Source organism: Hyalella azteca, unplaced genomic scaffold (genome assembly GCF_000764305.2).
Source record: "Hyalella azteca isolate HAZT.00-mixed unplaced genomic scaffold, Hazt_2.0.2 contig16467, whole genome shotgun sequence".
In the NCBI taxonomy this organism is placed as follows: domain Eukaryota; kingdom Metazoa; phylum Arthropoda; class Malacostraca; order Amphipoda; family Hyalellidae; genus Hyalella; species Hyalella azteca.
Genome location: NW_025946289.1, coordinates 345218 through 357738, shown reverse-complemented (window position 1 = coordinate 357738; position 12521 = coordinate 345218). Strand labels below are relative to the sequence as shown.

At 35.4% G+C, this 12521-nt stretch overlaps 1 protein-coding gene across 1 annotated transcript; it reads right to left on the bottom strand.

Moving 5' to 3' along the window:
- Nucleotides 1-1564: 1564 nt before the first annotated feature.
- Nucleotides 1565-10933, bottom strand: LOC108671828 (serine/threonine-protein kinase psk1). Its single transcript, XM_018159419.2, has 9 exons — nt 10781-10933; nt 10313-10381; nt 7521-7626; nt 6987-7081; nt 6299-6420; nt 5748-5930; nt 5275-5372; nt 4456-4597; nt 1565-3188 (listed from the first exon to the last, which is right to left on the bottom strand). The coding sequence occupies exons 1-9, from the start codon at nt 10824-10826 to the stop codon at nt 3081-3083; spliced, it is 969 nt and encodes a 322-aa protein (XP_018014908.1). The 5' UTR covers nt 10827-10933; the 3' UTR covers nt 1565-3080.
- Between the last annotated feature and the right edge of the window lie 1588 nt (nt 10934-12521).

Genomic DNA, 12521 nt, shown 5'->3' with positions numbered 1-12521 from the left:
TGGAGGTGAAATGGAAAAAACTCGACAACGAAGGTAAAACGGAAAAAAATGTAATGAGCTCACCATCACCGTTGGAAGGTTAGGAATGTATATTCAAAGTTCCATTGAAATATGTTTGGTAGTTCAAAAGAAATTTCTGGGTAAATGCATATATCAGCCCGAATTGCTCTATTACTCACAAATGAAGGTAAAATGGGAAAAAAATTCACGAGCTAAACATCACCGTTTAGGTCCTGATGAATACGTGTACCAAGTTTCATCGAGCTGAGTACATTAGTTTGGGAGATATTCCTTGGTCACTGAATTTGGAGATTGGCCGTGAGACCGGCCGTAAATTTGTCCGAGACCTATTTGATAATCGCCTAGTCAAACAGACTCCAATTATCATAATTATCATAAGTTACAGTTACACCAAAGGCTACGCTTGACTTATTATAAATATAAGCGAATGATGTTTTTCCGAACAAGTTTGGTAAGTTTATAAAAAGTATTTATTTCTCCAACTAGTATGCGTTTCTACGTTTTAATTTCTTTATGATACTTCCATACACTTTATAAAAAAGCAAATGCGTCCAATGTAACAAAGGATTTTTTAGGACAATCACAAACATAGCTTCAAAACATTATTAATTTTATTTCACATTAAACTTACATGAAACAGGAACATTGATAATGCCCAAAATATATTCAAGTCCTGCATAACAACATTGAGCATTCCTTTCAAAATATCACAATCGCTTTGAATTCTAAGACATGAACTGGAGGAAATAACTGGCCAAAGATTGAACCTATCATTCAGAAAAATAAATGCATCATATTGCCCAAAAATAGTGAGACGCTTTCATAACCCTTGGTACGAACAGAGAGCGGACGTTGCACTTATACATACTTTTTTCGGACAAAACTGCGTCAGGATTATCAATACCAGGCCAAAAAGTGCACCAATATATGAACAATATTTCACTCATTTCACTGAGTATACAAAGGAATGTTGCTAACTGATAAGCTGCGGCGAAATTTTTTAGACTTCGAATTCAGAAACGAAAAAAATATGTTTTAGGATTTCCTGATAATGAATGGAGTGAATGAGAGAGACTAGCATCCTTCGATGAAATTCTGACATCTAAGTTATATTCTTATTGGAAACTTATTCGATATTATTGAAGAGATAATTGATTTAAAAGTTTTCTGCCATTTTCTGCCATTTCACATCACAGGTATACGCTGCATTCTACTGTGCCATCAATAATTATAACTCAAAGCCCATTTATAATGCCTTTAATTCACGTGTGATCCACAGACTAGCACCGTGCGCGTATCATACTAGAACACTAGTATCACAAATGTTGATTATTGATGCTGGCTAATAAATATTTGCAGATATATATCATCGAAGATCATAAAAATATGATCTAAGCTCATCAGATCTAACTTTCTATTCCGCATTAGAACAAAAATTTTAATGTGGAATTAAAGAAACTGCGGATGAAAAGAAATCACTCAGAAAAATGTGCAAGACATCCAAATGATGAATTTTCCGCTGTTGTGCCGGTCATCCTGACCCAGTTTAGCGCTGTAAATTGGCGTATCAGTGTCACTATTTGGACAATATGTAACATCGATTTTTATGAGTGATTGTTCACAGATATACGACCCTTCCCTCGGAATATTCACTGGTTTCCTTATTATAAAAAAACCATAGAGTCTATTTAAGATGCCCTATATATAGGTCTTAAAAAAATTGCTAACTATGAAGCATGTGATTTATGAACATAGTTGATCGGAACGTTGTTCTATATCTTAAAACTAAGATATTACAGAGAATCCTATCGCCGGCAACGACAATAAGTCTATAACCGTTACAAACTATCAATTATTAAGTCTACAAATACTCAACTTACATGCGAAAAGACTGGCGTCTTACATTCATCGAGATGAGCAATCGTTGATTAACATGCATGCACTTAAAAAAAATAGAACGACTTTGTCCTATTAGCGAAGCACTGCTTGCCTTTGTTCGGGCCATTGTAACTCACTTTTGCCCTGCAGAGTGGCATCATCAGTGCTGAGTATAGAAAGTGTGTCACTATTTGGAGAAAATGAGTCCTTCATTTTTCTTAGTGCATGCCGTCATCATGACTCTATATGGACTTCTTTGACTTGCACAGAAATGACTAACTTATTAAGCGTTTGGACGATTAGTCCTTATCATTAACACAAAAACTCTCAGTCGGTCTCGATATAGTTCAGAAAATTTTGCTATTTGGCTATGAAATGTTAGGGAAGTCATAGAATATTCTTATGTATTCTAATGGCCAACCTCAAATGCATCAATTCTAAGTGCGAAAAGCTATGCGAATTATTATTGGTTTTAACCGCATATTCCAACTGTATAAAAAACTAAATTAAAAAGATTGAATAATCTAAAATCTCGAGGTGATACAATATTTTAGAATAGAGCCAATGAACTGATCACAAGCGAAAGAAATCATTGATAGAGGTTGAGTCTATTCAAGTAATGTTAAATAAATTACATTAAATAATTTCCAGCACCCAGGCATCACAGAGAAATAATGTCCGAAATCATAAACAATATTAGCAAGAATTAGCTATGAATCTGTTGACCGTGAGAGATTTTTCTAAGCTTCTGGATGGGTGTTTGATTTAGCCTTGACTTCGCCGTTATTTATTATCAATAAGGAATGCCCTATAAACACTATACGACACACATTCTGAAGATGTATCGCTCTAAAGTTTTATATTATATATTTTAATATTTACATGGAATAACCTGACAATATAAGTTAAGCAGCTCTTCTATCAACAAACGAGTGCAGCCTAATTTCTATCATCGAAGTTTTGTGTCCATACTGCTTTTTTTTTCTAAGTTTTGTCCCAACTTTTATCTCTAAGTTTTATCGGCAAAATTTCGTCCCTAAAGTATTTTGTCACTGAATTTTCTGTCCTTAAAATTGTTGTCCTTTACTTCGTTTTTCCAAAATTTTGTCCCTAACATTTTGGTCCTAATATTGGTCATAAACCATCTTGACATAATTTTTGTGCTTAAGACTCTTGTTCACTCAGTCGTCCTCTAGGGGCGGCAGCCTGACGTACTCAGCTCCGTAGTGCTCTGCCGGAGACAGGGGCGGAGTACAAGCTTTTTCTGCCATCTTGGTCCAGTCCACGTCCTGAAAAATTAAATTAATTTAATATATGCTAAAAATTTGTGAACGATGGAAGTGGTTCACTGTCAGCCATGTTCATTTCATATGCATCTTCAAGTTTTACTATGTGCCGAGCGTATAATTGTACAGCTGCGTCTGGTGTAGTCGCGTCGGTAACATTCCAGGCCGACCAACCGCAGTAGTGACGTCATGAGAGGCTAAGTTTGAGTGGCTGTGAGTCGATTAGTCAGTCGTGTCCTGCCAACCATATAGTGAGTTTCCACCTAATCTTACTTCGTTGTTTCGTTCCACCAACTCTCAGCGATCTTTTGCCCCAACGCTAGTTCTTGTGACTGTGCTGTGAAAGCTTTATCAAGCAATCAATGCCTGTTATGCTCTGAGTTCTCCTGTTATACACGTGTTGCTTTTAAAGTGTTCTTTACTGAAATAAAAGTTACGTTTTATCCACCTGAACTGAAGTTTTGATGAACATTCAAGTGCAATAAATAACCAGCGATTTAAACCTTATTCACATCGTTGTTTTCGACAAGATAGTTACCGGCTTTTGGCTGTATAGCTCGTGGCCGTTTGACAACATATAAAAGTTGCTGCGACGTCCGGTAACACAACAATACAATATCATTGATGGTGTGAAATTGATCGACAAGACCGTTCTAATAAATGGTGAAAATATAATTGGCTTGAGCAGTATCATGGGAAATTAATTTTTACATACGAATTATAAAACCGCGAATGCAATAAAAAAAAAGTCGCATGAGCGAAAAGGAATTAAGAAAGGATTTCATAATTTACCAAACATCAAATTAAGGCTATTTTTGTTAAATGTTCAGAAATGGGCACTCTTGGTAAGTCGCGTATAATTTTATTTCAGAATGGGCCACGAAAGAAAAATAGGAGAATATCAATCCGTAGCAAGAAAGTTCCAGCTTTTAAAACTTCAAACGCAACTAATATCGATTAATTACATATACTAAATCTCACATGAACAAAGTTCATTTGAGTCGATCATGTTACATAATTGAGCAAAAAAGTATGCATATGTTTTTGCTTACCGCGAAATAAGAGTGTACTAAACATCCCATAGACAAAGTTGATTATGTTTCATAATTGAACAAAATAAGCATGCATCTGTTTTTTCTTCCCGCGAAATAAGAGAAAACAAACAAATAAAAAATAAGAGTAAACGAAATAAGAGACTAAACATCCCATGGACAAAGTCGATTATGTTTCATAATTGAGCTAAAAAGCATGCATATGTATATGTGCTTACCGCGAAATAAGAGTGAGCCTGAATCTGTTCAGCGCCATATCTTCCCAGACGCTGATGCGGATCTTTGTGTAGGAGAGCCGTCAGTAGCTGCAGGAAATCGCCGGATGCGCCGTGTAAATCAGGCTCCTGCGTCCGTACGGCTCTGTAGGTGCGAGATATTGCAAAATAAATATTGATTGAATATGATTAAGATAGTAAAAATTATAAGTGAAATACAAATTGCAGCACGGCTCTGAGAGTAGAAGGAGGATTATGAAATATTTTTTTGGTACTCATCAATTTACTAAATATTTGGTAATCTTTATCAAAGATTACCAAATATTCGAAAATTGCAACATAGATTTCTTAGCCAAACATGATAAAGGAGAAACAAATTGTTTACGAATTCATTGATTGCCTAAGAACCCCAAACATTTATGCTAGAAATTGTTATCCTCAGACATATCATTGTTATCCGTATCCATTATCTAGAAATTTTCTAATAAATATAATTCCTTCACGTGTGTGGGGCTGCAAGCTACATGCTTGTGAAGTTTAGATTTATTGTTAGTAATTGTGGTAATTACTCTCATTAAAAATAGTTCGCTTTAAAAAGGAACACCAGATTAAAATTCAAACGTGAACGACACCCTGAATGTTACCACGACGTGACATTGTTTCGAATTTTTACATTTACTATTTTTATATTACCCATTACCCAAGAACCTCGAACTTGAGGTTCAATGCCTAGACTGTAGTAACCAGTGAATGAAAAGCGTAATTTTTTTCATCTATGAACAATCTAAGCCCTTTTAAATTAGCCGAACGCTTTAGCCTCACCGACTTATGACGCTGATGTCTGTGGAGTGCGGGGCAAAGGCGCGTTTCCCGGTGGCAAGATAATAACAGGTTAGGGCGTACGACCACCAGTCCGCTGTCTGCACCACAAACAATAGAAAAATAGTATTAGAATTCGATTTAATATTCGAAAGAATTATTTCGGATTTTAGAATCGAGTGAACCGAGTTATCAAGATAACAGACTAGATAAAGCGATGGAAAAATATATGTTTTAGACTTGAAATGCCTAGCACCATATCTAACCCGGTGGAAGTCTAGTAGCCATTTCAAACTATCGTCAGCTTGGAAAAGATTCTGTCGAATGACTTATTTTTAGATCTCCTGTGGATAAGTCACGAAAAGTACAAGAATCGCCGACAGACCCCATCGCAGGCCTATTCATCAGCGCCGACATCACTATGATATGATATGATATGATATGATATGATTTGATATGATATGAACGGTACTTACATGGTCAAAAGGTTGTCTGTCGAACACCTCTGGGGGAATGAAGTGACTTGTCCCTCGGATGAGGGTCTTTTCGTGGCCATCCCTTTTGGGGAAGACGACCATACCGTAGTCGAGGAGGACCACGTGTCCCTCTTCGTCCAGCACCACGTTGTTGGGCTTCACGTCCCGATGGATGCCGCCCTTCTGAGGGGTGACGAGGGCAAAAATAAATTGAAAATCGACCAGGGAGATAAAAGGTTGAAAGCCGACCAGGGTGAAAAGATGTTTAAGGGCAACGAGGGTAAGCGAGGGTAGAAGAGTTACGGGATTGAAAAAAGGGTTGAATGGCCATGTGGCTAACCCATGATTTCACCCGTAATGAATGGGACATTTTATCAAACAGTGCCACATATTCTAGCCCTCAGCACAAGCAGAGTAGAGCTAACGTTGCACTGACACGCCCATTTACCAGGCCAGACTGGGTGAGTGTGAACACCGCAAAGACAAAAAGCGTATCGGCATCGCTTTTGGACAAAGTCTCACCCATTTCTCTGAGTGAAGGTTCACCTCACCTTGTGCAGGGTATCAACCGCCAGCAGCAGTTCTGCAGCGTAGAACTTGACGAGATGCTCAGGTAGTAAGAGAGGGGCGTGGCTTTCTACTAAGCGTTGCAAGGAGAAACCAGGGTAGTAGTCTGCAGAAAGTAGGAAAAGAAATACAGTAAAGTCTTCATNGATGTGTATAAGAGACAGGGGTAGTAATCTGCAAAAAGTAGGAAAATAATACAGTAAAGTCTTCATACGGGTAGTAATCTGCAAAAAGTAGGAAAAGTAACACAGTAAAGTCTACATAGGGTAGTAATCTGCAAAAAGTAGGAAAATAATACAGTAAAGTCTTCATACGGGTAGTAATCTGCAAAAAGTAGGAAAGTCATACAGTGAAGTCTTCATACGGGCAGTAGTCTGCTGAAAGTAGGAAAGTTAAACAGTAAAGTTTTCATACGGGCAGTAGTTGGCTTGTAAAATATTCTCACATATGAATTAAGGTGACGAACAGGTACAATAATCTTATATATCATTAAAGGTATTGAAATAAATTGTTCGATGGGCTTTTTATATAATTCAAGGTTTTGAACGTGTTCACTATTTTTTATCTATGTATCAAACGTGCTCTATATTCGTATATATTATTCAATGGTTTGAACGTGTACAATATTGTTATATATTACTCACGTAATTTATAAGATGCAATAGCGTTTACCTGTAACGATGTAGTAGAACAAGTTGGTCTCAAAAAAGTCCCGCAGGTTCAATAGAAAGTTGCAGCCCTGCACCAAATTCAACGCTTCCAGTTCTCTGCAAGTTATATTAAATACGTGATGTATTTAATTTTTTAATAAATCTATTGAAAATTTCATCTAAATAATTAGAAAAAAGAGCAAATTCGGTTCTAATGTAGAAATAATTAGAGATTATAACGACTATTTTTTTATATTGAAAAAATCGGTCAGACAATTGATTTTCCCAGCAGTATTACAGTAAATGTGAATAAGAGAATAATTGAAGTTAGTTAATTTTCTAAGTATTTTAATAATTGCTTATGATTAATTTGATAATAAATAATTTTATTATGATATATTACATGATATAAATTATTTTATAAATTATTTAACAAATGAAAAAAGTTCATTAAAGGTTTAATCTGTTACATTAGTTACGATATATAATCATTCCTATTACATAGGTAATCATAAGTAAATACAATAACATATTTAAAAGGTAATCGTATGCACACCTGGAGCAGTCGATGCGTTTGTTGCCATAGAATTTGGACGCTACTTTGACGGTGAACAGCTGCTCACCATCACCACGACGCCGGCTCACCACCACACGACTAAGTCCTGCCAACATAACGATATCCTTAGATAACCTAGATAACCTTGAATATAATTTACCTAGCGGTTATCTATATCATTAAAAATATAATAAACACATGAATCACTGACAAAATTATAAAAAATCTGGTATTATAAGAGGACAATGTCGTTAATTTAACTTTTTATTTAACAGTGAATGGCGATTGTTAAAGATAATGCGAACTTATTTGCTTATAATAGGATATATAAAGCGGCGTCATACCCGAAAACGTATCATATTATTTAAGCAAGAGACCCATTTGCTCGTTAATTTATTCATATTCTTCATGGATGAATGAGACAAATTTTTAACACATGCAGGAAAGTGTTCTATTTGTGTAAACATGTGGCTATATTAGGAAACTCTTTATTATGAGTTATAGCAGTAAAACGTTTTTTAAAAAGAACTTAGAAGAAAACGAAGAATATCCCTAATTTTTAGCCCATACTGAAATATTGTCACCTGAACAATATAGGTTCGCGCGTTGAATTTAGTTTTGTTGTGGCTTCGTAAATGCTCTAATTTTGGCAGGTCAGGTAATTTAAGAGGGTTAACCACTTTAACCACATTGAAACTTTAATACTGTTTTACTGAAGCGTGTTAGCATTACGAAGATCGTGTCTCGCTTGTACCAACTTAGGATTAGAATTAGGAAAAGTAATTCAAGTATATAAAAAGTTATTGCTAAGATGTATTATTGATAGTTTCCATTGCACTCAGAGTAATGAGGGGGGCTTTGTCTAAATGGCTTTGAACTTTAACGTAACTCATTTTGCGGGGCAAATTACCCAGTTTGGCCGCATCAGCGCTACCCCCTATATCTGCTAACGCTGTAGGTAAAAAAGTGTATTACCATTTAGACAATACACCCATGTCAAGTTGCGAGATATGCTTTTAAATTTACCGGTTGGATTATCTCAACTCAACTTAACTCAAACCATGATTAATCAATAGATTTTTGAGAACTTTTTTTTTTTTATTTTTAATCACGTTAACTCTCCGAGAGATGTTTTCAAATTAAACTGTTTGATTATTTCAACTCAACTTAATTTCAAACATCATTAATCAATAGATTTCCGTGAACACTTTCATTTTTAATCGTCTTAACTCAACTCGCGACAGCGGAATGAGATATTATTCAAGAACACTCATTTATTTTTAATTAACTCAACTCGCGACAGCGGAATGAGATATTATTCGAGAACACTCTTTTATTTTTAATCATTTTAACTCAACTCGGGACAGCGGAATGAGATATTTTTCGAGAACACTCTTTTATTTTCAATAATTTTAACTCAACTCGCGACAGCGGAATGAGATATTATTAGATGTGCACTGACGTAGAGTGCCACGCCTTCGCAACGCCCGTGTCGCTAGAGTGCAAGGTCCACGGCAGCGCTTGGCAGCGGGTCCGGGGCCCCGAGAACGCAAGTGTATGCAGCAGCAGGTGCTGGGGCAAAGTCCGTTCCTCAGTCACGTCTTGATGCCAAATATTGCGCAAGTCGTGGTTTACAGACCTACTGGTTTTTAATGGGTCCGTTGTACTATACTTGAAGTTCATCCGTCACGTATATAACAGTATGAATAGTATGCATTATGAAGTTCATCCGTAACATTTATAACAGTATGAACAGTATGCAATAATGAACATGACCAGTATGCATTAATGAACATAAACTGTATGCATTAATGTATACCATACTGTTAATGCAAAATGCGTCGGTCATTTTCGATTGTGGTATTCGAACTTGAAGTTACTGGTAACGAGAGTTATCGTCATCAGTCAAGAGTTTAAATTATAGTCAGTCAAAGTTACAAACTTGGTCGAAAATTTTTGTCTATACGATTGAAATCATAATGTTTTTCTTTAACTTTTCTTTCATTTAATGGCAAGTTGGAGAAATGTAATTCATATAATGTTGTTTTAGTACCTGATACCAAAAACAATATTTTAAATTAGAGCTGGAATGAAGTTCCGTCTAAAGCTTACTTGTGCAGCTGCGTAATAAGAATAATAAAAATGCACAGAGTAATACAAATAACGAATTCCGAGAAAGTAAAATCAAATTTCGTCAGAAAAAAACGGTCTCACAACAATACCTTTCGCAATACGCCACAGGAAGGCTCTGCATTTCACTTTTTCTTACTACCATCGCTGCAGTGTCGTTCAATGCCAAGATCGAAGATGAGCGTAGCCAACAAAGTTGGTGTAAACTAAAAACCTACACGGTGCGCGCGCACAGCAGACGATGTCAAAGGTGCAAACTAAGAACTTGCCAGGCTGGTGATTTAAGAAGGTGCAAACTAAGAACCTACGCGATACAGTTCACAAAAGCAGGCGATGTTAAAGGTGCAGGTTGGATAGTTAAGTTAAATGTCAAGAAACTTCCTGCATTTTTGTAACAAGTTTCAAGTCATTTTGACAACCGCTTAGTATTCTGTTATCAAATAATAATAATAGTGTAAGTTTGCAATATTCCGGACTAGAAACCATGTACGAAAAAAAGTCGCCAGAAAAAACAAATGCTGCACCATAAACAATACTGATGAAAACTGCCCAAATAATTAAGTGTTAACGTGACCAGCTAATGCTGCGTTCAAAAATAACGCTGGTTTACAAAGATGACTCGCTGTCTCCGAAAATCTAAAAAGTGAGTCGCCGTGACTCACTTCCGTGCTGCAGGAGTGCCTCGACGCAGTAGTCGTCACGGCGGGGATGGAAGTCCTCACAATCGGGAACTGCAGGCGGAAAAAAATATTTTCAAAGCATTAATAAGATAAATAATAATTAAAATTAACTCGATTACATCTCATAAGTAATTTAGGATTAAAATAAAAGTTAAATTCCCGTTGAGGCATTAAACAAATCATAGATTTTATTTTAAAAATATAGGACGATGTAGAATTGCAGGTTGAAAATGGAAAAAAACGAAGCTAAACATTTTTTTGGTATTTAGATATTAAATTATTCAGAAGCCGGATGAATTAATCTGAATGTAGAATTTAATAATTGGATGACTGACGAATGCTGTGTTCGAACTATGAAAAACTACTAGGTCATAAAATCAGATCAACTTATATGCTACATATACCAATATAATTATAATAACATTTCATTATATTTATATGCATACTCACTAGGCGTGCCGTCTTCACAATAGATATCTTCTGAGTCTGATAACATTTTCCCTAATTATTTGCAAAGTAATAACGTAATATTGCAGGTCTTATAACCTCGCGAAAAAATGTATTTTCTTGTCTCTAAATATTTATTTATTTTTGAAAAAATAACTGATTTTGAAACAGTCCTGAAAGAAACAAGGATTAAGGAATTAAAGCTCATATAAAAAGTCAATGAGTTAACATCAGTAGATTTTGAACAAAAATGATGCAAAGGATAAATTATCAAGCAATCATCCCATATTTGGTAAGAGTTTAAATAAAACTGAATTTTAAATAGAAAACAGGAAACTTATATCTAAGCGATCATTTTCAAAGAACTTAATAATTCATTTCTGATATTAGATGGTGGCAATTGAGACATAAAAAACGCCGGTAATTTGAGTATTCATATTGAGTATTGCGTAATGAAATGAATCAGAAACTTCACTTCAGTATTAATTTTATTCAGTATATATACGAGTATATGCTGGCCCAACTATACGTCTATATCAACAAACGATTAAAATCTATCTTAACTTTAAGTGGCTATAGGAGCATTACATTCGTGTTATGTTCCATGAAACTTGACCCGCGATGTAAGGACATAAAAATACTTACACGCGTCGTTCATTTATTAGTGTAAAAAATATTGGCCTTACCTATCCCATACTCAGATAATTAATGGGTCATACTGTCCAAATAGTAACACACTTTTTGCATGTAGCACTGATTGGCCTCTTGTCTGTCCACACTAGATCAGAATTACTCAAACAGGAGCGATAAGTGCATCGATGTTAGAACAATGTTGCGTTCATTTCTCTGAGTGCAACGTGACAAATCATTGTCGTGTAAAAGGCGGCCAACGATCGTCATTTGTTTGGCCGATGATGGTTGTTAAAAAAGTAGGATGACGAAGCCAAAATTCGATGTATTTTATCAATTAAGAGAAAGGTAAAAATTGTATAGGCAACCCATTGTAAAAAGTCAATGTTTTCTTTTTCATTTTGAAGTAGCCACAGTGGCGTAAGTAAAATTGAAAACACCAAAGTTAGAATGCCATAATAACAATTTTAAATAATTTTGAACGAATGTCGAGCACGCGTCAACAATTTATGAACAGTTGATCCCTTATATTTTTTCTTAAATTAATTTTATCAGAATACATGTTAAATGTTAAGCAGTAGTAATTTATACAACCGTAAAATGTGCATGTAAAACAGGAGTGGGAATTTGCTGTACATTGTGCGAAAAAAATAGTTATTTTCCGGTCTTTTTATCATATCACGTATAGAGTATGAGATTCAGCATACTCTATACATCTCATATACATACCTATGAGATTCAGCATACATCTCAGCACCGTATTATAATTAAGAAATCAATCGAAACTCTAATTATCTAGATTATTTATAAAATTTAATATAATCGGGCAAAAAACCGTTCTATTGATGATCAAAATTATAGATAGTCGTTTCATTGACTGCGTGATTGTATAAAAAGAAACCAAACCTATGTGCGTGGAATGGAATGTATAGGCTTTTGTGTATATACGGACGGATAGGCGGTGATATTATGTTCAGTGCTTGACTGATAAGAGTAATATATAAAATCTAGAGTGATAAGGTTAAGCTCTTGTCGTGCTAAGCATTTATTGGTGGACTTTAGCCTGTAGATTTTATTAATATTACAAATGATAATTCGTTATTAGATTATTTAG

What these genes read in the sequence shown, in the direction of transcription:
- LOC108671828 (XM_018159419.2), bottom strand. Translation starts at nt 10,826, where the DNA reads ATGTTATCAGACTCAGAAGATATCTATTGTGAAGACGGCACGCCTA. An exon ending in TTGTGAAGACGGCACGCCTA is followed by an intron (nt 10,382 to 10,780) that starts GTGAGTATGCAT and finishes TTCCGCCTGCAG; the next exon opens with TTCCCGATTGTGAGGACTTC. An exon ending in GTTCTACTACATCGTTACAG is followed by an intron (nt 6,421 to 6,986) that starts GTAAACGCTATT and finishes TACTTTCTGCAG; the next exon opens with ACTACTACCCTGGTTTCTCC.